Genomic DNA, 25460 nt, shown 5'->3' with positions numbered 1-25460 from the left:
CAAATACTGCAACAAGCAGAGCGCATACTAACAAGTTTAACTGAGCTGAAATTCACTTTCACCAACGGTAGTATACATGTACGTGGTGTGCTACGTATAAACTACGTTTGTAGTTCTACTTACGAGTTTACTTACTCTGGTGTCAGAACATAACGTGTTTCACACAAATGTAATTCCTTCCAGTGCCTTGTAACACGAGTGTCTTGGAATATAGGTTATCAAAATTTAACGCGCCGATCCAAGCAATATCAAAATTTACCGTGGTAAGGATGCAGTAGTTTACGCTGGAACGTTTCACTAATGTCTTCAAATAATGCCCCATCGCGGCAGAGACAGATTATGAAAAACGCACTGCATATCCATGAAGTGAATGATTATGTGTTGTGCGAAGCAATGGGATCGTTCGGCACTACCGTAAATCACTGGTGACGTTGAAGTGAATAAAGAAGGCAAAAGGGAAGTCTGTGCACGTTCCCTGGTATAGTTGTTGGTTGTTTCCAGTCATACAAAATGCTTCGTAAAGCCAATTAAGACGTCAAATAGTGCACAAGCCAGTCATTGTCTGCGATCATCATCGTCATAAGCGCCATCGTCATGAAGTATAGTAGCTACCTCGCATGCATTGCACCATGATCGCAGAAAAAAAATATGTGGTCTGGAACACGCTTGTTCTTCATCGTCATCAGCACCATTGTCATCATCAGCGATGGCTACGGCACACAACTCCCACGCCAACAGACAAGCCTAAAATGGCAGCTGTTTTAAATACATGCGTGGGCTACTTTGAGCGCGATGAGCGGGGCTATCTGTGGACCTCGTGGCGTGCCCACGTCATCACTACTGCACGTTTGCTGGATTATACACGTACGTTTAGTGTCATAGTGTCCTTCGTACGCGCTGTGCTTCTCCCCATGTGCGAGTTTGTAAAAAAAAAAGTCAGCTCTGCCGCAAAGGTCAAGCAATGAACATTATCGCAACAAATTCGAAGTTCAAGCGCACAATAGGGAGCAGATCGAAACGTGCTCCGCGTTTCTCACGCACAAATGACGCACGAAACGTGCTCACAGGTACAGATTAACGCGAATGAGTGCCTCAGTAATTACTTTTCTGTGTCTTAAAAGCGCGCCCTTTTCGCAAACAGAGGCTGTGCAACAATTGCAGCGACTTTTGTGCGCCGCGTAACTACAACAGAATCGCTACAGTGCAAGCGCAACGCCAGCCAAGAGGTATGATCTTCCCCTTCGGAAGCTAAGGGCGCGTGAGAGATCGTCCACTCCCCTCCTCTCCGTGGGCCAAAGTACGCGTGAGAGATGAGAGACGCCGCGCGCTCACTGCACCATCTCACTGATAATGCTAAAAACACGGTACCCCCCCCCCCCTCTCCTGAGACACCTGCCAACAGCGGTAAGTGGTAGATATAAATAGAATGCTGTTTAAAAGTAGAAGGAGGTACTTCGCAGTGGCTCCGTGGTTAACGCCTCGCATCAACGATGAGGAGGTCCCACGTTGGCTTCTAGGTTAGGTTAGGTTAGGTTAGGTTAGGTTAGGTTAGGTTAGGTTAGGTTAGGTTAGGTTAGGTTAGGTTAGGCCGGAGTCTTTTTCTGGATTTCTTTCTTTCTTGCATTTTCATTTATATAGGTACGTATACATAAAAGGTGCTTTACATCAACGGCGACGCCGGTGGCGAAATCCAGCCAAGAGTGTCCGTTTAATTGCTATCACAATGAAATATTATGCTGGGACAATGTGTTTTGTTTGAGCAACGGAAGATTGTGTCTCAAAGCCCCGCAGAAGGTTGCCTAAGCCGACAAACATAGGTGCTACTCATTAGGACCATCGCTTATTAAAATAATTCATTATGTTTATAACAACGCTGCCTCACACGTGCTGCTGAGAAAATAGCCCAATATTCCCATCCTGATGAGGCTGGGCTATTCTGGCGCGTTCCAAGGTGGCTGCCATGCAGCTTTCTTTGTTCTCTTGTTCTTACTGAAGCAATGCCGATACAAGCACTGGCATTGAAGGCGGAGTAATTGATAGACCTTTCTCTGTACATCCCCGAAAATGCAGTTTTATGGCGAACACAGTGACGTCGATCACACCGCAAGTACGGAGGTGCAGCTTACCTACATGCTAGAAATTGAGATTGCGTCGCGTGATTGCAATAAGCACAGTGTAAGTCTCTAAGACAGCGAACACATTGGGGACCCGTCGCAATTATATTCTAGCCATACGCTAGAATGCAATTGCGACGAATCACGAATAGCCAAATTCTAGCACAAATTCTAGCCATACGCTAGAATGGGGGCAAATGGGTGTGTCCTAGAGGCGTCCCACTGTAAAAACTTTGCGTTTCACACGTTAGTCTTGTTCCTCATTTTCTCCAATAACGGAATTTGATGTCCGAAATACTTTATCAGGCATGACCGCAAATTCGGTAAAACCAAATATTCCAATTGTACCAATTGCATATACTCCGACTAAGCCCTTACTAGAAATTAGGAATGTTCGGGCAGCCTTGTTTTCAAATGATAAGCATGTCGTACCAAACTGCAGGCACTTTCAGCGTTTCTATCGACGTATATGTGTATATAAGTATATATCCAGCCACGTACGTCTTGGTGCTTTCGTCATCGCCTCCATAGCTTGGAGTAGAACGAAATGAGAAGGTGGGGGGGGGGGGGAGAGGATTACCAGAGTTAGGCAATATGCCCGGTGGGTAATATGACATGAAATACGGGAAAAAGCCGCCATGCACGCCCCCAAGCTCTTTCTGCCGAACATGTCGGGTGCATACGCCTATATACCACTGGTTGCGGTAGAAAGGTAGGTACCGCAGGTAATTGACAGTTTATATCTACCAACGAATAGTGAGAAGAAGCACTAATATGGTAAATGCCAGATCGTTAATACTAACAATCACTGTGTTTACCCGACAAATGCAAAAAATAAAAATTTGCCAGATCCCACGTACATTTGGGAATAGAGGTTATGCGAAGCATGCTAAGAAAAGGTGACTGTGTTGTATTTTTTTATTGAGGGACAGGTCAAGAAATTACCCAACATACTTGTATAAATGTCCTATACGCAGACATGTGTTGAAGAATCGCAGGTATTTATATGAAGTGTTCGCACTTGCGCAACGATCTAACTGGAACACAAGTATCAGCAACACCAGAAGCGATAAACTGATATAAAGCGCTGGTGCTCGCAAGGATGGTAGCCCTGCACACTGCTACATAAATCAACTCCAGCACACTGCGCCCAACTACACTTGACGTTATTCTGACGTGACGGCTGTATCAAAAGAGTACACATGTAAGCTTTTATAAAATCAGATCGCCAGCACCACAACCACAGCTGACGTTTCACGAACATTTGGAAAGCAGTTCCGAGGCCTGGCGTGGCTCTGTGGTAGAATGCTTTATTGTCACGCCGTCTGATTGAGTTCAATTCCTGCTGGACCATGACATTAATTTTTTGGATGTGTGTTCTCGTCAATCCTGGGTAGTTGTTAAGTTTCAATCACCTGTGACACATACCCGTATACCAGTCGCACATACCTGTCCGCGGGTATGAGCCACTGTCGAGCGACAAGTGTTCGACGACGTACGTCACAAGATTGCGACATTATTTTTGTGTTGACCAGCGCGCAGCGCGGTCAATTCCTCATACCGTCTTACCCTCCCGTACTAATATTGGTTCACGCCTAGTTAAGGGGGTTATCATGAGAGCACCCATAGATAGATAGATAGATAGATAGATAGATAGATAGATAGATAGATAGATAGATAGATAGATAGATAGATAGATAGATAGATAGATAGATAGATAGATAGATAGATAGATAGATAGATAGATAGATAGATAGATAGATAGATAGATAGATAGATAGATAGATTCAAAGTCGCCGAAGTTCGCTTAAAAATGCTTCGCTTTTAAAACGTAGCAACAATCAGCCGAGGAGCCAACTTGTATCGGTACTCAAGGTGGCCACTGAAGCAGTTTTCTCGGCACGGCAGCCTGAGCGATTTCAACCGACTCAAATGTCTTTCTTTCCGTCTGACTCGTTGAGCGGGAAGGATTCGCTTAGCATTTGTATATAGTGACGCTTTAGCTGTCCCCTTTATACTCCTTTTTCTCTCTCCCTCAAGTCGGGGAGCGACGTCCTGTGTGTTTCACAGTACAACGCTTCTCACTCGTCATAGTAAGAGTGGAGTGGACTGCACTCAATTCGTTCCTCGATGTGCGCCTCTTCTTGTTCGTTTCCTGTCGACTCGCTGAACGGTTTGCCGCTGCTGTCCCGGAGTAAAGAGGCAAGCAACGCCGCACAAAGCAAAAACGCGGATTCGCTGACTCTTCACATTAACGAGTTGCATGTAACTTCTGGCCTGTGGCGAGGAAATGAACAAACGCGGCTTGACTATAACCCTTAGGTCAAAAAGTACGAAACCGGAATGACATGTTCGCATAACGATGCCACAGCAACCTGATTAATGAGTCGATGAGTCGATGTCCGGGCACCCTCGTTAGGCCTAGTCCAAGACGTCAGTGGCATAGTGGCGGTCTTGTTTTCTCAACGGATCTCGGCAGCGGCCACTGGCTGAGCAGAAACGATCGATCAAGACTCGAATGAAAAACTCGTGATTCGAGTGCTACCACTACGATTGTAGCCTAATCATTTCCTCCGTTCATTGAGTGTCTGTTTAGAGGCTGGTTACGTACCTGTGAATAAAAATGTGCTGTTCACGTATCAGGAAAACTTGTGTGGCTGCCGATCATTATTAATTAGCGTAAACGTGCTCCCCATCTAATCAATGTGTTCCCATCTTCCCATGAACTTGCCATGAAAATTGTGACATTTTTCGCTGCTTTAACTTGTGGCTGCCACCATATTCTTGTTTATATGGGTTTATTTCGGATGACTACATCGAATTATCGTTAACGCAAACCATACGCTTCTCTTGAAGAACAGTGAATGGTACCTATGGCGGCACGCAGAGCTTGCCTCGGCATACTCTTTGTGCTGGCCAATTGTGAATATAGACGTTATAAACAGAAGCCTCACCTTTTGTGGATTTTCACTTAAGAACACCGGGCCTAAATTTCCCTCATGAATTCTCGAAACATCAAAAAAGTAGGCTCGGTGAATTCTCCGCCGAATTGCAGCAAATGTTATTTCAATGTATTTTGGCAGACAAACGCTCCTAGCTTTAGCCCGGCGAAAGAGAATTACAAAGCTATGTGATGTATGTTGTGCTGCACACTCGTCTTGTTGGGAAGTGCACATCGATTCTGGCCTTTTATGTTACTCATTGTGCTTAACGGAAGGTATGTATTGTTGCCGAGCCCCTTCAAGAGAATGAAAAAAGTGGCATGTGTGCATCTCGTGCAAATTCTGCTACGAAGACACATAATTTGGCTTTCTAAAAGGCACAAACCACGCAAATACCTCGAACGTGAACAAGTCTTGCTGTGTGGTGTATATTTACGACAGTCGCGCCGATAAACTTGCGTCAAGTAATTATACTAGCTCAAAGTAGCGACTACAAAGTTTGCTGCATATCAGCGTAATCTAGTGGTAATGGAAAGAAGTGAGCGAATAAAGACCTGCGTCAGCATTACTTAAAGATCAACCTGTCCAAGCTTGGTCAAGCTTGCTCTAATTTATGCATGACACCATATCCTACGTTCATGTGGTGTACATGCCATATAACACTCACGTTAAAGAAAGTCACACTGAATGACTTCACCCTTCATTCATCGTAGGCGAGTCTATGAGGAACTTGTGAGCTCTTTACTATTTTGTTTATTTATTTATTTATTTTATTTATTTATGTAGGTACCCTAAGGGCCCAAATGGGCATTATATAGGGGGGGGGGGGGAATGGGTTGAAAGCCGACACAACGTACAATATTGTAAAAAGAAAGAATCAACACAACGAAAGTGACATTACAATATCATAAAGGCAGCAAAAGTGCACAATTGCAAAGTACAGCGTGAAACATATAAAAAAAGTGTCAAAGTGACAAAAAATATGGTATTTGGAAGGCAGGAACACAAATTTACAGCCTAGAAAAGATGAGCATGATGAAGACAAGTTACAGGGTATTTTGAATAGCTAGAAAAGCGAGGAGTGCGGTTTGAAAAGAAGAGGTGTCTGTTTGGTCCACTAGGCTACTAGGTAAAGAATTCCATTCATTGATTGCCAGAACAAGGAGTGAGTTCTGATATTTGTTTGTTCGGGCAAAAATTGGGCCAACTTTGTGAGCGTGGTCAGCGCGCGCGGACGTATAGGGTGCCGGGAGTATAAATTTGCGAGCGAATGGTGTTGGATGATGGTACAGGGTGTGAAAAAAAGTTAATCTTGACAACTGCCTACGTTGGGTGAGAGGGGGGAGATTAAGTTCCTCCTTCAAGGCAGATACACTCTGGTATCTTGAGTACGATGACAGAATGAAGCGCGCGGCCTTGTTCTGTACTGATTCAAGCATCTTAGACACATCTGATGTGGATGCCAGATGATTTGCACGTATTCTAGTGAAGAGCGGATAAGAGCATTATACGCGTGAAGTCGTGTCTCTGAATTAGCTAAATAAAGGTGACGCTTGAGCAGGCCGAGCTTTTTACACGCCTTCGATGTGATTTTTTCTATATGGGGGGTCCAGCTTAAATCGGAGGTGAATGTAACTCCCAGATATTTGAAAGATGAAACTGTTTCTATTTTGGCATTGCCTATTAAGTAATGATAAGTTTCGGATCTTGTCGTAGAAGAAAATTGCACATGCTTAGTTTTTTCTACGTTTATTTTCATCAGCCATTTTTTGCGCCATTCAGTTAGAGTAAATAAATCATGCTGGAGTGTAGAAACATCATCGGAAGTTACTATTTCTCTATATATCACACAGTCGTCGGCAAAGAGACGAATTGACGAGGAAGTGTTACATGCGAGGTCGTTTATGTAAATGAGAAACAGTAAAGCGCCAAGTACTGACCCCTGGGGGACTCCTGATGACACACCCACTGGGTCAGAAACGTGGTCATTTAATTTTACAGATTGCAAACGGTCTGTTAAAAAACTACAAATTCCGTGGGTTGTTTTGTCATCCAGATTAAGGTTACAAATTTTATCCATTAGACGCTGATGTGGAACCCGATCGAACGCCTTCGACAAATCGACAAAAATGGCATCGGTACAAAGCAACCTGTGCTGCGAAACGTGGGGGCAACAGCGACAATATTTTTATTGTACCACACATTACAATCATGTCGGTTACTTCAAGTAAAAAGCGACCTTGTCTGAAAGAGTAAAGAAAAAGCAAGTTAAAGGCCCAGCTTAGTTCAGTACAGCCATGTTGGTATTGAAACTGCTGCTAGTCGAAACGGGATAAACATAAGCGTCATGGGAGAGAGGAAAGTAGGTTCGTTGTACGTGATGCCATTGAAACCTACGGCCCCATTATCAGTGTCACCTGCAGGAACGATGTTGTTCATTCCTATCAGTATGTCTTGACACGCAGACTCGTAGGAGACTCTCGCTGTCAGCGTTCCCACTGTTTTTTTGTACACATTGAAGCAGGAGGTAGCGTTGGCTGCTTCGATCGAAGAGTTTTTGACACGGAGTTCATACGTAGTGCCTGTATTACCTGAAAAGTACCACGTAGCAAGAACAGTCAAAGTTGTTAATATAAAACTGGCCGATTCATCACACGCAAATTGCATTCGTGTATTTTACCTAGTCCTCTTTGGGTGCTTTTGGTTGACAGGGATGTCCTCATTGTCTAAATCTACAGGCTTAGAGAGGAACCGCCTCATTTTGCAGGTATAATACAAGCAACATCTTTTGATTGGTTCGCATGTTATGTTGAATCTCTCAACAAAGTACTTACAAATAACATGTATACTATATTTTGCTTGGATTTTACAATTTCTCCCGGTTGCCATCTGCTGGACAACCCCACCGCTACGGGCATTATGAAAATGCAACATAATTGGTAGTATTTGCAAACTCTACGTTCTGGATGCGACCGCAATCGCTCTCAAGTCCTCTAGAGGCGCAATCGTCTTTAGATTTTTGAGTCAAGAACGTCAAGTTTTGTGGTTTTGACGTAAGTTACATCGACGTCACACTGTGAATATATCTCAAAGTGGTCACACTGTGAAGATATCTCAAACGTGGGCCAGTCACGGAGGAAGAACAAAAGTTGGTGACGCGCAGAAAGTCTGCAAGCCATGATATTCAGGAGGCAGGGCAATACTCCGTTAGCCGCAGAAATCTTTCGGAAGTGGCCGGGGAACATCGATATATCGAATCATAAGTACATAAGGACGACTTCTATTTTCTACTCGTGTTAGGTGAATGCATAAGCGTTTAATGTTTTTTTTTTTTTGTTCGGGCAGAATAACTTGGTAGTCTATGTTACCGTTATTATATAAGTGTAAAGCTAGCACCTAAGAAGATCCAACGCAGTCAGGTGATGATACCATTTAAACTCACCATTTCCGGATTCATCAACGGCAACTACACCACACCTATTCTCCTTGTCTTGGTACAACAGTGTCTCCTTGTGTAATGGAGCACCCCCTGCAAAAAAAAAAGCTTAAACATCTGTGGACTTATTTGGCAGACAACAAATTTTGCAATGTCGTTTGCGGTTATAACCGCGGGCTTGGACGAGAAGGGAAGGTGGGTGTTAACTATGAATTGCGTTAACACTCCGATTGCGGTCCACTAAAGCTAAAGCATGGCTTCAATGTTACAATATTCACGCCAAACGAGCATGACTATGTCGGGTCTATCTGTCAAGTTTCTGAGAGATCTAGCGAACTTTCAAACGCTTGATTATCTTATTTAAATCACAATATGCTTATATCACTTTTTAAACAGCACTACACGTACCACAGTCTTGCAAACGTCTTTTTCTTATAGCTCTCTTCCAGATTTGGAACATTGTTGTCATACCAGAGTTCGTTTTTTTTTTTTTTAGTGTCCTAGGGTAGACGTTTTTTAACTTAGGGCATGCCTAAACATGTGCTTCATTGGGGAAGGAAGTGCAAGACTCTACATTATTCAGTATATTTCAAGCTCTACTGTGTCATTTTTGGCTGAATGACGAAAGTCTAACTCAATCCTCTCATTACGAGTGGCAAGCCTTCCATAAAGGACGCAACGAATAAAAATTATTTAGGCTTTATATTGTGTGAGACATCGACTGCAAAAACGGTGACCTTAATATATATATTGTCCTTCTAAGAACACCATACAGTTTTTTTTTTAGTTTTACATCGAAAGCTTTTATGTCATAACAACAAGAGTCACGGGCGCCGTAGTTGTCCGCTGCCGCCGCCCCCGCCCGTGCTCGTAACCACTATCGCGCAAAATAAGGAAAAATGAAAAATATGTAGGTGAAAAACACCAAATACAACATGAAATTTGAACCCGGGTACCCTTCGTGTCAGCCCAGTATTTGACTACTGTGTTGCCCCTGTGCCTGAAACCCAGTGAAAAACTCACCTTAGGCAGGCTTGATGTCGGAAAATGAACGACGTCATGAGTAATGAAGAGCTTTAGAACAGCAATGAAACAACAAGGCATCACACAATGCGAATTGCGTAACGAGTGTGTGATAGCATGTTCCAACTCTATACAAAAGCTTGTCCTTGTTCACCCATATATAAACTGAGGAGCATACCCACTTCAGCCATAATTATTCATCTTCGTCAGCCACAGCATAAAGAAATCGCACTACATTCTTTGCAAGTATGTAGCGGGTATCCTGCAGGTGTGCTTGTAGCAATTACACAAAAGTGCTTAACAAAGGCACTGAAAGGCCGCTCTTCTAGCGTTCACTGTGACTACGCTGCGCAGTCCACGCAGGCCTCGTGTGGTTTTTTTTTGTTTTTTTAGGAAGAAGCTCTACTACTGCACTCTTTGCAAAATGTTGTACCTACGGCGACACCGTTCCCAGCAAGCACTTTCAAATGAAGTTTTCCACTTACGACAGGACTGCCACAGGACTGGCAACTTGAGAAGGAGAAGACGCAGTTTTGGGTCATGCTTTCAAGCATCTATTAGAGAGCGTACAAGCACTCGACACAGCTGGTCTCACGCACTCGTCTCACAGCTGGAGAATGTGTGCACACGATGTTACGTTGCAACGATTGTCACGCCGTAAAGCATGTGATGCATTGAAAAGAGAAGATACCGTGGCCGGTTGTAAAAACCCACACGGCCATTATATTGAACGGCACACACACACGAAATCAACAATGTAGGTGAATAGTAGATCATCTAACAAGACGGGGGCTAGTAGTAGCGGGCTGGTAGAGTCCCGACGGTGACGTAGTCGTCGCAACGTACATGTTTAGCATGGTAGTGGCGTGGAAGCAGTAGGGGTCATGCAGAAAGCCAGTGACCTACCGCTGGGTAGGCCATCTCACAGCAAAGCACGTCTCATCAGCACCAGACAAAGACCTTGCGACGCTTGCTGTCACGTACGCCGGAGGAAGCTTGGAATATTGAACTACGTGCGTAGATGTGAGTTGTTGCCAGCGTGAATGTAAGGTGTTGCCAGCGTGAACCTCGTGCGCCGATGCGGTTTTGTAGTCCTCCGGCCCTCCTGGAAACGTTGCAAACTGTCTCGCCTGCACGAGCCCTGTTTCTTTTGGTCGGTCAGATGGTCCGTTCATACTAAACTGGCCCAACCCACCCAGGAGGTCAGCCATGAAATGGACGGTGCTTTGCTATATCAATGAATTTGTTTATATTCTCAAAATAGTTAGCAATATATTGTTTTCTAAATACCACATTCCTCTGAAGCATGGTTTCTTTATTTTCTCTTTCTTCCAGCGGCCGGCTACTCCTTCATCTGCTCTCACTGGCTCGGCTTTGCGTCCTTCTTTGTCAATGAGAATTGGCGTACACGCTCCACTAATTGTTGTTTTCTCGTGTTCATGCTGTTAAGCACTTTCCTGTTTCAAGATAATACAAGTTTTTTATGTAGAATCGCCTTTCTACCACTGGTTATCAACATAATATTTGAACTTCCCGAAAAATTAAGAACAAGACAATCCGGTGCCAATACTTAACTATGTAAAGTCATCTTAGTAAAAAAAGACCAAGATTTATGTTCAACGTGACCAACCAGTTCACGTTCCTAGCAGAAGTAATGTAAATCGCGTGCGAGAAGAATTGCACGCCAGTTCGTACACCTGGTCTCCGCCCACCCGCCGCATGTTCAACGGCTGTCGAGCACACTTCAACCCCTCCGCCGAGCGATTGAGCACGAAATTTTAGAAGCCATGTCGGAGTACCACCAGTCTCTTCCGGCTCCTGCTGCATTGATTACGCTAAGGTTGTGGACAAGACTCCCTAAGCCACACTTGTGCCTGCTTCGAGGAACGCTAAAGCCGCCGCTAGGCTTCCCTTCTGCAAAGCTCTTGTGCTAGCTACATATTGCCATATTGTGCTGCTACATATTGCTACATTGCCATTTGACGTCGATGAAGGGAGCGGACTGTACGTCTAAGATCAAACTGTTTTATTTTCTTGAACTAGTTGCCGGTCAACTAAAAGTCACATTACAACAATACACGCTTCCAATGATAGCGGTGAACAAAGCGTCGACCGTCGATCACCTGACAAGCTGTGAAGAACGTTGACATTTATCTATGTGTCCTCGAACATTGCAGCCTTATCACTGGTCGTCACGAAAGCTCTCGAGTAATCTCGAGTGTTCGTGTCTTGCGAGCAGTCTTAACAAAACGATCTACAATAACTGCGAACCTTCTGTAATAACGATGCGGAAATAGTGCCGAACATTCCCGGTAGGTTCTGTCGGTGAAAGCCGAAACGAACGAGAGTGAAAAATAAGAAACGTGTTTGCCAATAAGTATACTTCATCCATAAATTCCCAGCAGCGGACATTTGTCTCCTGCTGCCCACCATGAGCTATTTCAATAGCTGCCCTATCAATGACATCCGGCGATATAGGTGGGACCTGTCCTAGTGAATCAATGACGCACATCCGACAACCCGCTCTTGTTACCAGCCAGTGCAGTCGTGCTTTTTGCGACGCACCTCCACCTAGGTTACGGACGCCGCACTCAGCTCTAGTTCAGTCGCCATGCTCCTTCTCCACGACGTTTCTCGCTGCCATCAATGCGTAAACAGGCGCTCGCACGAAAGCAGCAAAACTAGTCATGGCAGCCCGCAAGGCAACAACAGCGACGTTATCAAATTGTGAAAGCCTTCAGGGAAGACCATCTATTGTAAATGACGTGTTTGTAAACGATGTTCCCGTATCTGCTCTTGTCGCAAATGGCGTCGCCGTATTCGTAGCCGGCGAAAAACAGCCGTTTGCTAAGAAACTTGGCAATACCATCATTAGGAATGCCACTCCATACATCTAGAGCCTAAATTATTCATGTTATGGCTGTTTGCACCTCGCGCGAGGTCATCCAGGACGTTCTAAACGACTTCGAACTCGTAATTTCTACAAGCACTCACGACGTCATATATGGGTGGAATCTTTCATCCCGCCACAACGCCATGATTACTCGCACGACAGCCAAACCTGGACTATCAATGCTCTCATATGTCAAGCCGGCAGACTGTTCATTTGCTTCGAGCAAGATTCTAATCAAAAACGATACGTAAGGGACTCTGGGCTCGTCGGCAGCAGTGTCAGTCTACTCCGCTAGTCTCATCAATCCCGTCGTGCTTTTTTCGTCTCCCGACCGCATTTGTTCTAAGAAGGGCTGGCTGCTGCAAGTGCAGCACCGCTGTTTTTTTTTTCTCTTTTTTTTCAACTCATTCCTGCACATTTTTACGATGGTGTGAGGGGAGAGTCAGTCAGTCGGCTGGTCGGTCGGTCAGTGGGTTGCTCGGCCGGTGAGTCAGTTTATTTTTCTTAAAGACCATCAGGGGTGAGATTACCAATTAACGAGAGTCATCAATAAATAAGTTGCCATTTAATACATTTGTTCATATTACAAGCAAACATACATGCACAACAAATAATACGCGTAACCAACATGTAATACAAAAAGCACTCAGAGGTTATTGGTTTTAAGATGGTCAGTTACATGTTGCGCAAATGAAAATGAGCATACCATGCTGACAATGGCAGAGGGAAGGTCGTTCTAGTCGTTCGTTGCGCGGGAAAAAAAATAATGAGGTAAATGTTAATGTTCGAGCGTGTATCAACAAAGCTGCTCCGTTCAACTTGTTCTGAGTGATATACTTAGTGCGGGTTTGGTGTAGGGTGATTGACACAGCCTTTAACTGTGAAAAATTTATGGTAAAGACAAAGAGGAGAAATGTGCCGACGAATAACCAGCAACGGAAGGTTGGTAGTCATTTTAGGGACATGACGCTGATGTCTTACGAATACGAAGGATGAGTGAAGCGAGCTGCACGTTTGCTGAAGCGATTTTGGAGCGTTGATAAGGCATGCTTGATACCGGTTGGAGATTTCGGGTGCATATTCTAATTTTGGTCGTGCTAGTGATGTGTACACAAGTAAACTTACATGCATTGGATTGCTTTTCAGGTGAAGCTTTAGGAAACGTAAGGTTTCGTTAGACAATGAAGGGATGTTTCGGACATGCGTACGCCAGAGCATGTTGCTGGACACAGTTCCACAAAGGTATTCATAAGAGTTCGTCCATTTTAGGAGCAAGGTGGTCAAAGCAATAATTATCTACAAGAACAGGAGTAAATTGATGCTACATGTCTATGGCATGGTTTTGCATTTATTTACGTTTAATCTTATTAACCAGGTGAAACATCATGTGGAAACATTAGCAAGATCATTCTCTAGGGTTAACTGGTCAGAAGCGTTTAGTACTGGGCGGTAGACAAAGCAAATACCTGCTAACATACGTATATTATTGGTTATATGCGACGGTAAGTTGTTTATATAGATTAAACATAGTAGCGGACAAAAGGATGCAGCGTTCGGGTACGCCGGTTGTTATTGAAATGGTAGTTCGCGGGGTTTTGTTTACAATGACCCATTGTGATCGATTGGTCAGAAACTTTATTATACATCTTTTGACGGTGGCATATACATTCATTTGGGAAAGTTTAGCCAGGAATCGCGAAACTTTTCCGGCAGAGTGGAACCTCTCGAAGACGCACAAGAGATTGGCACAACCGACGACACGCACCGTTTCAGTTCTTCTATTTCTGACTACATTAAATCTGTACAGCGCTGCCAGCTACTGTGCCTGTTGGAAGAATGTCAGTCTTGATGTTATGTTGTGGAAATTTTTCTCGGGTGCACACCCTTTGTCGCACATCACATCGTCTCTGTCACCGAACCACTACTAGACCGCGTTTATACCGTGTATGCCGCATAGCGTCGTGTAAATAAAGAACATTTCAACGCCGTGCTTGAATGCAATGTTATTCCACGGTCAGATTGTGCCTGGAACTCCTGTCCTTGTTGCGAAAAAGGGCTGGTCTTGCGGTTTTTTTATGGACTATCGATGGCTCAAGAAGATCACTGTCAAGGACGTTTGCCCCTGCCGTGAAGAGACGACGCGATTGACGGACTACCAAAGCACGATTATTCTCCTCTCTCAATTTGCACACATGGTACTAGCAAGTACCCATGACTAATAAAGTTGAAGCGACGACCACTTTTGTCAAGCTTGACGGCTTGTACGAATTTTACATTATGACGTTTAACCTCTGTAATGCCAATGAACACCTTTACAAATGTCAGGAAGTATCTATCATGGTGTAATAAAAGCTCGACAACATTTCATGCAGGGCTAGAACTTATCATTTCGTAATCAATAAATTATTGTTTTTACAATTTACAGTGAAAACATGGCAATGCCTTAGAGCTAGCAGACGTATTTTGTCGAATAAATCCCATACTTTCACTTAAGCTGGGTATTACGACGTCATTCATTCGTTTACAGAATGCGCATATGTCCTAATTGCTTTCCACAAAAATGCAGTGGACCTTTATTGTGCATCTCCTCATTCGACTCTATCCGTTGATTTCTTCAAGAGGTACGAAGAATGAAGTGGTTTCTGTCAAAAATTAAGGTGCCCTGTCCTAAAGAATCTTTTACTGCAATAAATACTTTGCAGTATAATAAGCAGAAAGCCTAAGAAAACATCTTTATGGAAAAACTATTTGCGTCTGATTTCTTTTTCAGCTAAAGTATGATATAGTGAGAATGTTTGAAGATAAATGTCAAAAATAAAAGGCAGCTATAAAGTACATACCACGGTAGGTGACGTCCATCACATCATAAGGCTTCATAGTGAATGTTGCTGTTGTACTATGCCTGAGATGACCGCGAAGAAACTGCATCCATTCACTGAAGAAGAAATGAGCTACTGAATATGGATATACATATATACACACTTTTGGGTCATTGCAAATTTACCTCCTAATAATCTTTCGATAGCCAAGAAATCTCCGAAATTCCACGTCTTCCCCCTGAATATTATCAATGATGTATACATTGCAATCATAGCGTCTCGTCGTTGGAGTCGTCATGTACAACCATATTGGCTCCCTTTTGTTCAGAAACTGAAAGTACAACATAAAGCAAGATGCACCTGAAATAATGTGAATAATTTTTTGTTTATACCTAGCTGGCATTTTTTCTTGAGTGCGTTCGCCGTTCTCTGTAATAACAGAAGTGCCGCGTCAGAAGATTGATCAGAAATATTCCATAGCTTCTCTTTAGTGTAGCACCGATCACGAAGGCTCCTATACGTGAATTGGTGTTTCTTGTGCCCACATTCTATCTATCATAGGTCGGTTAACTCCCTCATGAGTTCCCTCACTCGGCCTCACTCAGGCTCAGACCGAGCCGTGATTCCGAGTCAAAGAGAGTACGGGTGAGTATTAGTCCTGGTTGGTGCGGTGCGCGAAAAAGTTTCTGAGTGTGAGTCCGAGGGAGCCCAAAACGCAAAATATTTTTATGAGTGAGTCAGAATGAGCTCCACAGTTTTTGCAGGGCCTTTTAATATTGTTACGGTTCAAGTCGGCTCTTACCCGTTGCAATATATTGCAAAATCGCAAAGGACGCTTGCACTTTGCCATCAACAGTACAATGCGGTGGCTTATTCGGGCCCCGTGCTGATAGTCCTTAACCATGTTGCAGGTAAAGTAATATTTGCGCGCGTAAGCTTGCACCTTTAAAACTACCGTAGAACGCCTACTAGATGGGCAGCTACTAAGTGCCCACTATGCCACAGTTCTTCCCTATAACTAGGGTTGTTCGTTTTCCGGTTTTACATTTTTTTCGAATTCGGGGGGTAAAAATCGGGCGGTATTTTTCAAACTGATATTCGGGGAAAAATCGTTTTTTTTTTTTGCGAAACCATTCCTTACTTCGGGTTCTTTCGGGTTAAATATACGGTTGTACTTATCAGAACTTACACTGAGCTTATCAAAACATATCACGGGCTTTTTAAGTATAACACGTTAAATTTGGTGTTTCAAGCTGGTAATTCGGACAGACACCAGAGTATTTTAGCAAATACAGTATACTACCCGAAATTTTGTGTTTGTTTGAAAATGAATCAGTGGTGTTTGAAAATGAATGAATCAGTAAACATTGGCTCTTAGAAATTATACATTTTATTCTCGAAAATCTGGTCATCGATTTTTTACACGTCCTTGTTGACATACATCATCATCTGCATGCGCAACATGTCAGTCTCTATTCGAGATCTGTCCGGTCGTTGAACATATCTCAGCTGGGAGAAAGTTCTCTCCACATCACAGCTACCATTAGCTAGGCACAACAATGTCAGTGCAGCTTTTGCAAGCCTTGGGTAGCGAGAAGTACAGTCATGCCAATACTCGATTAGTTCGGCAGCTGCGTTTGTGGGGCTCGCTTCCAGCAAATACTGGTTGAACTCGTGATTAAGGGAATCTGCATTGTCGGTTACGCACATGAACAGAGGTCGGTAGTCCTCAAATGACTGCCCCGGCAGACTTCTGAAACGGATCAAGGACGGCTCCCAGCTTCCACAAAGTTAGCTGGTTTTCCTCTTTTTCTGAGACGTTCCGTCCAAGAGTGCAGCGCCATTTTGTGGCGAGTTTCGTGCAGAACTCTTCAGAACATGTTTTTACTAAATTAGCGCTGCGCTTGGGTAACATAGACAAAACAGCTTTGGCCTGATCGCTTTTACCGATCATCGCCGAAAGCTCCCCGACAATCTGCTGCAGCTTCACGTTTACCAGGTGATCAAAGCTGGGCATCAAAAGCTTCCCACTTTCAAGCGTTTTCTGGGCTTCCAAAAGTGGGCCGAGTGCATCTCTCATCAAGATTGCCTTCGCATAAACAACTTCTTTTTCAGAAAGTATCCCTCGAATAGCTTCCGCTTTGCTGCTATCATGCGAGCTTTCAGCAAGTTCTGTTAACGAGCTCCACATTTCTACGACTACCACAAGTGCCTTGTAGAAGCTTTGCCATCGATTCGGGACAACAGAAGGTGGCTTCTTAATGTCAGGTCCAAAGAGGCCATTAGAAGAACAAATTTCAGTCTACTTTTGGTAAAGCTTGTTAGCGTGCTTAAATAACGCTCCAAACTTGATCACTACGGATCGAACATCAGACATGCATGGTAAAGAAATGGCATGGTCAACACTCACATGAATAAGGTGTGCTATATCTTTCACATGCAAGATTTGGATCCCTTCAGCCTGACAGATTTCTCGAACCATCTTTCGCATGTACTCCGCTGAGTCTGTGGCTACTGCCACAACGTCTTTCCACGTCTTGCCAACCGTCAGGAGTGCCTCGCTAACTGCGCTGGCCACCGTGTAACTGTTCGATGCATTTACCCTGTCGACGTCGACCAGAACAACGTGCTTCTTCACGTTTTTTTGGCTATAGTAGCACAGGAGAGTGTTGATGGTAGGCACACCAGTGATGTCTGGGGATTCATCGACGATGACGCTCACTTTGACACCTCGCATATCATCGCGAATTTTCTCCATGTCCTTGTCAAAAGCTCCTCTCAGGTATTTCAGCCGAAGTCTTTGTGCTGTTGGCATGGTCTTCGCGGCCTTGCAGTATTTGCGTGCGAAGTCTCTCAGCGGTCCGTCCGCCTGGTGCATGCTTATTCCGCTGTACGCTAGGGCACGAACAAAGTCATGGATAACGCCGTCCGCTTCAGTTTCTTTCGCACGCTGTCTACAGGACATATCAAAAAGCGTCTGCTAAGACGTTCCCGCAGTCTCAGCTTCCTTGGAAGCCGTCTTGAACTTCTTATGACGAGATGACATTAGATGCTCACGAATTCGGTCGCAGGGCTTCTTCGCTGGATCGGTGACCATCTCGGTGTTGCAATATTTGCACACTAAAGTGCGGGTGCCTTCACTGTCTTTCGTTGCGATCTGGAGATCTTCATGTTCTTTACACCAGTCATCCAGTGTCTTTCGTCTTCTTCCCATCTCCACGCTGAAGTTCCCGGTGCCGCCTTATGTCCGCGACGGTGGCTTTGCGCTCACAAGACGCGCCTGGTAATGCTAAGTGAGGATGGCGATATGCGTCTCGTCTCGTGTCGCGCGAGAGAGTGAGAGGCGTTCGCGCGGGGTTGGACGTTGGGGGAGGGTAAGGCTGGCTTCTTAGTCGCTCAATCTCTCCCCCACCGACTGGTCACCCGTCCCTTCCGCGTGAAATTCTTGGAAGCAGGTGCACATACCCGAGACTAATCTGCAGTGGGCAAAGGGGCAGATTTCTTTGCTTTTCTTTCACCCTAAATTTGTTCAAAATGTACTCGAAGCGTGGCCGGCCTCAAACGTGTTTCCCACTTTCTTCTGCAAGCATTTTTTTAGGGGGGGGGGGGGGTGCATGTACGCTCTCACGCATGTGCGTGCAGAGGAGAGAGGGGATGTAAAGATTAGAGAGGAGAAAGGGGTGACAATGGAGACAAGTAGTGGTGAGAAGAGAAGGGGAAGAGCATCAACACGAGTTAGCAGCAACTCACGATTGTGCAGATCGCTACAGGGAGGTTTATTCGGGGAAAAATTTGGTTTAACCCGATTCTCCTGAAACTTGTTCGGGGTGCAAGAATCGGGTAAAATCGGGTTTTACCCGAAAACGAACAACCCTACCTTTAACTAATTAGCGAAGCGCCCATTAGTAGTCCGTAAGATACCACACGCTCTAGCACAGCTGCACACTCTGTTGTTGGTGGGCAGCTTACAACTATCCTCTTGTTGCGCAATTCCCAACGTTTGGCGCCTGGTATAGCTCTAGGCTTCTAGAATGCAATATCACGTCTGCTAAAGAGACTCCTTTTACTACTTGACATTCATGTAGTGGTGTACTAATTAACTGAATCTATCACCAGTCTTCATAGGATAACTACACATGATAACTTGTCTTAGATAATTGTGGCAGTGAAGAACCTAGCAACGAAACCTCTGAGGACTGAGCTCTTTAATTGAAAACCTTTTTTTTATTTAAGCAAGCAATACACACAAAATAAGCAGTTACCACGCAGAGTTCATTGATTGAAGCGAGCGCCGTTGTCCACGTTGATAGCCTACTGGTGACACTTATTATCATTTATATGTGCATTATGGTGCATTCCTATGGTCTCACTGGTTTGATATCGGAAAATGTTATTACGGTATTCCCACTTTATGGTTGGCTGCACCCACAGCCGGACCATCCAGCCAACACCAACCATCACATCGGGAACCCTATGGACACCCTAAACTTGGGCCCGTTTGTCTGCACTCCTAAGATCGGATCTGCGCATGCTAGTCAATGCTGTACCAGCGCTGCGTAAGCAAGGGCGCTCTTCGAACGTTTGGTGCAAGGCGGCTAAGGTGTCACATTTGGTAAAGGAGTTAGTTAACTAAGCGTCATGATAAAGGTTGCACAAAAAGGCTGCTTTACGATATGTTTTGTGTAAAGCAATCTGGACTCAAACGTCTGCACACATTAAATCCTTATCTAGAGTAGGAGAACTACCAAAACGTTGAGGAATTTCATTGCAAGTAGAAGATTCCTTTCTCTTTATCAGTCCTACAGGCTTACAACAATAATATTCATTGTAGCACACAGGTGACCCCCTCGCACCATCTAGTGAGCCGACTCTTTCAAATCGATAAGCCCCTTCTCGTTGATCCCATAGAACCAGGGAACCATATAACGGTAAGAGCTCTAAGTGACTCCTTACCCACGCCTCTTTACATAAACCAGCAAAACTGAATGCGCAATGCTTGCGTAAGCCTTAAATATAAGCTCAATCACATGCGTCGGGTGCGCAGTGTGATCAGAACTTTTGAAACATCTTATTTCCGGTGGAAACAAGCGTTTGCTATAGAACCTCATTGTTCTGTCTTTTCAGTTGCATCACACAGTTTGCCGCCATCGAGCCTTTTCGCAAAAAATTCACGCAAAAAACATCGCCGCACTTTTATACTATTTATATTGCTTCTAAAGCTGCCATGTAGCCTTATCTTGTGAAAGATGTTAATTTATTGCAATCGCATTCATTACAAGCCCTTGCGGGAACACTGAGACTTTTCTCCTGCTTCTGTAAAATTCTTCCACGTCTCTTTATCGTCTTCTCTCAGGTGATTTCGCATACTATGTTTGATGGCATTCTCAAAGAGCAATTTAGTACTGCTTATTTTCTCTTATGTAATGCATTCCCGTGGTGAGATTAAGAAAAACGAACATGAGAATATACCACGGCTTAACACGCTTGTTACCACTTTTTAGGGACGAAGCTTCTTATGGCGCGGCTTGTGCGTCCCCCGTTGTCGTTGTGCGTAACCTACGGCACACAACCGCCCTCGGGCACATATACACATGTCCACATGTTACCGAAAACGTAGCATGGCGTCGTTATCGCGCTCTCGGTGTTAACAAAGAGGTGACAGCAGAAATGTGGTACATATTCTCGTTTAGTCCTTGGATTATTCACTCGAAGGTGGTACTTGTATATGATGCATATATAATAAAAAGAAGCGAGATGGCGGTACTTGACGTGTTCATTAGATGGACGGATGGACACGCGAACGGGTGCACGGATGGACAGACGGACAGACAGATAGACACATGAATGAACGGACTGGTGGATGCACGGACGCACGAGTGGACGCTCGAACGGGCACACGATTGGACGCACGAGCGGACGCACGTACGGACGGACGGGTGGACGCACAGACGGAAGCACGGACGCATTGACGAGCGCTTCGCCTCACTCATTATTATTCATTCCGCAGATATGCTGTGATTTTTTTCCCATTCCAGTGAACATGCCAGTGTCAAAAATGAACACTCCCGTAGTTTCATATCCGTGACTTCGTGACTGCGGCTGGTATACGAAGCACTCTAGGAGGCGAGAGACGTAACACTATGCAATGCCAAGGAGAAGCTGTAGTGACGTTCCTCGGACTAGTTCTCCAAAAGTAGGCAGTATTCACCATAGGTTGGATTAACTAGTAGAGGAGGTAATGTTGGAACAACGTTGCTCTGTGATTGAAAGCAAATCAAAAGCAAAATTTAAAAAATAAAAGGTAAATTTTTTTGCTCAACGTTTCTCGAGGGGCACAACAAAAATTTTGGGGAAAAAAATCGGGTCCATAACGCAAAAGGTGCGACACGTTCTTTCCGACACGAATTCATAATAAACAAATCTCATTTGTGTTGTCCAATCAAATTTCGTATTTCAGTATCCTAATTTTCGCAATGCTTTAGGCATAAGGAGGGCTACATATTGATAAGATTGCGCGAAAAAGTGTACGAAGCCGGAAAACCTACTCAGGTGAGCGTCTCATTCAGAGCTTTCTGCCACTTGCGAAGCGTGACAGTCTTACGCCAAAGCACATATTTTCCTCGCGGAAGCACTGGCTACAAATGGGAATTGTTGTGGAGGACGTCTTGCCACTTTTTTTAACTCCCGAAATAAAGCTTAGCGCAGCTTCTTATCCTACTCACACCCGCGAAGGCTGACACCACGCCCCGTCACGGCAGCAAGATGTGTTCCACAATATTCGAATCCTTCAAGGAAGCGACTACATATTACAGGGTTTTCAGCGCATCCTAACCGCTAAACACTCGCCACTTAGTCCGAACCCCAGTGTCGATGCTATCCTAGAATGTCGTTTTCGGCTCACATTGCGCTCGAAGCAGAAGGCTTAGTCGTGGCGACCAAGCGATCCCTGGTGGCACGTCCCACCAAAGGTGGCGCGAGATTTTTCAGTGATGGGTTTCACTCCGCAATAATTTTCCGCCTACCCTGATTTTTTTTTCAAACAAGCAAGACCCCGATCCACTCAGCACAAACACGCAAGCAGGGGCTGATTGACGCAGTTACCTCTCACGACCCATGTGTGGCACAAGGCAGCACAGTTGAAAAGCTGCTATAAAACATTTGCGAAGTTTTTCGCTCTTGTTGGGAGATGGCTGTTGCTGAGAGAAGCAACGCCTTACCTGTTTCACATAAGCGAAGACTGTGGAAATTATTTCAACACACTAATATAGAAATCATGTAAGTAAAATTTGATTTCGTTTCATTAATTGTTTTCTATTTACACACATGTACAACATAGTAGTAAATGGACGTGGATGAGGAAAAAAAGCCACACAAACGCGGCTTGAGGGTGACCTCACCCCTTAATGCAGTATGGCTACATATGGCAGGGCACATATTACACTTGTATAATAAACTCATACAGTGACTATAAGGTGTGGCAGGTTCAAAATGAATAGAAAAAAGCAAAAACAAAATAAACACTTGCAATGTAGATCAGAGTACACATGCAAAATAACGAAACAAAATAGCTATATATTTCATATGCAGGAAAAATACGAATAAAACACGTAACAACAATTAATGCTGTGAATGACAGCCTGCTGTGTTGTATGAGTTAAGAAGTCTAGGGTGATCGTAAAGTAGCATTCAGTAACCGTATTTCGTTCAAAACTGTGGAACCTTCCACACTTCCGGAGTACGAGTGCTGTAGCAAAATAAATTACGGGATAGCTTTGCAAGTTATTCCAATAGGTAGTGTTGCCTTTAGCACTAAAATAATATTCGCGCAGGAGTCTAGCTTTGTAGATGTCATGAACTAGATATTTTTCAGTATGAGCCAGATACGGCTCACTAGTGGTGATGCATAATATTTTCTTCTGCATGTGAAATAGTTTATTCAAGTTAAACTGAGTCGTAATTTCCCGTACTAAATGTCTACTATGAATGTGAGATAAAAATAAAGCACTATAAATCATCAACTTTACAGGAACGGGTAAAGTGTGTCGGTAACCACCTAAAACACCTGTTATACGGCAAGCTTTTGGAGTAACGAGCATACGTGATCGTCCTATTGCACAGGATTTGTGAAATGTACTCTTAATACCTTCACAGAGCGCACAAGCTGTACATTTGTAGATCTGTAGACTAATGTTTTTGATTTGAATGAAAGCTTACGCCTTTGGTATGAAAATTTACACCTTTTGTTTTTGTCGCATTCTCCTTTAAACAGTTTTCTGCAGACCAATGGTACAAACCACACAGAAAATTATTTGTCATGGTAAATAAACTAGTTTAAGAACTTTATGAAATGAAAATCCTTGTGTCATCTGCATAAATTTTAAGTTTTGCGTTTTCATATATGGAATTATTATCCTTAGCGTACAAACTGAGGAGCATCGGGTCCAAGATGCTGTACTATGAGACTCCGCAAAATACTTCTTCAATTGCGGATGCATTCTTCCCTACAGAAACAAACTAGCACCTCTTACTAAGATACAATTTGAGTAGTTAAAAACGAACACCTCTAATTCCATATCTCTCTACCTTGCAGAGTAGAATTTTCTAAAAATGTGATCAAACGCCTGTGTAAAGTCATAAAAGATGCCTAATGTCAATCGCTTATGCTCAAAGTTTTGTCATATATATTCTTTTTGATCAAGAAGGGCTCGTCGTTCAGTGGATCTGTTCTTACGATATTCATATTGCGATTTTCAAATTATCTAGTTTTTTTTTTCACCGAAGGAAAAAATTTGTGTTAAGTGTATTTTTCAAGACCTTTTGAAAAACAGACTAGATTGATATGGGGGGATAGTTTTATATCTAACTTTTCACCTTTTTTCTAACAACACTGCTACCATTGCGACCTTCATATTTTATGGAAATGTACCTCTTTAAAGACACAGATTGTAAATAAGTGCCAAGACAGTTTCAATGTCATACATAACAAATGTTACAGTTTTCATCTGTAGACCGTCGGCATCACTGCTGCGGGATGTTTTGAGTTATGTTCACGACTCCTTTATTTCAAGCAGTATTTCTACTGCTGAAAAATCTTCCTGCTGCTTCAAAATCAATTTTAAAGGTATTTGCAGTGCATACAGCACACTTCTTTGATGGTCATATATTGACATTTAGGGTTTTACATCGTAAAACAACAATGTGGTAATGAGGAACACTGTAAATGAGGGCTCCAGAAATTTTGACTACCTGGTGTTCTTCAACGTGCATCGAAATCGTCCAGAACAAGGGCATTCAACATATCACATATGTGAAAATGTGACCGCCACAGCTGGGATTGCATCCGTGACCTTAGGGTCAGCTCCAAACATCGCAACCACAACACCATGGCAACTGACTCTTGCGACGGTTATTTTGGAGAAGACTACAAATGCACAAGGCGACATTGCTAACGAAGGCTTACCTCTTTCATATCAGGGGTGTGCCCTGAAGAAATGGAGCCATCTGATTCTAGGAGCCCAATTAGTAGAACGAACACATACACGTATGGTGCAGTAGTTCTGTTTTGATACATGGCGAGATATTTGTTTTTCCTCTTGTGAAACGGTGGGCTGCTTCCCGCAAATCGACAAAAACCAGTGATCGTCGCAACAAAATCCTGGTTTGAAGAGCTTGCCAGGATAGGCGCCAGTCTGCATAATGGTATTATGCAAGCAGAAAAACTTAATTTGTACAGGGAAGGCTCACAAGGACAAGGCCAAAAAGGCCGTTCGCCTTCAGCAAACGAGCCCACGAACAATAGTTTTAACATAGTAAATTTGTTTATTATGCCTTGTTCTCGAGAACGAATAGTATGTGGGCTATCATGTGCTATGGGTTCAATAGCATTTCGCATTGTAATGAAAACGTAACCTCTATAACAGTGAATAATGCGTATACAGCCGCACTTCTGACCCCCGACCAAGCTTTTTATGTTGTTTTTTTTACTGCATTATGTGATTTGCCTACTGCATTGTAAGTACCAGTTAAAAGAACACCGCTGTGTATTTGTAAAAATAGTTGAAGAGAATAACTCGTCACTTCTGTTGCTGAGCGTCTTTCAAGCCATTAAATGTGGCACTAACAATAGCATGGTATGGGCGTAAGGGGAATGTTTTATGTATGAATTGCCCACTCGTCACAGATTCGATAAGTTACAGGTTATTATACTGAGACAAGGACACGCTTAACATCAAA

At 43.7% G+C, this 25460-nt stretch overlaps 1 protein-coding gene across 1 annotated transcript; it reads right to left on the bottom strand.

Annotated features, from left to right (window-relative positions):
• Positions 1-7221: 7221 nt before the first annotated feature.
• On the bottom strand, positions 7222-24893 carry LOC142791033 (uncharacterized). The gene is made up of 5 exons (XM_075885403.1): positions 24688-24893; positions 15413-15558; positions 15249-15343; positions 8499-8585; positions 7222-7647 (listed from the first exon to the last, which is right to left on the bottom strand). The coding sequence occupies exons 1-5, from the start codon at positions 24796-24798 to the stop codon at positions 7343-7345; spliced, it is 744 nt and encodes a 247-aa protein (XP_075741518.1). The 5' UTR covers positions 24799-24893; the 3' UTR covers positions 7222-7342.
• Positions 24894-25460: the final 567 nt, after the last annotated feature.

The sequence above is a fragment of the Rhipicephalus microplus genome, unplaced genomic scaffold, assembly GCF_043290135.1.
Source record: "Rhipicephalus microplus isolate Deutch F79 unplaced genomic scaffold, USDA_Rmic scaffold_136, whole genome shotgun sequence".
In the NCBI taxonomy this organism is placed as follows: Eukaryota; Metazoa; Arthropoda; class Arachnida; order Ixodida; family Ixodidae; genus Rhipicephalus; species Rhipicephalus microplus.
This window is presented reverse-complemented; position numbering and strand designations above follow the sequence as displayed.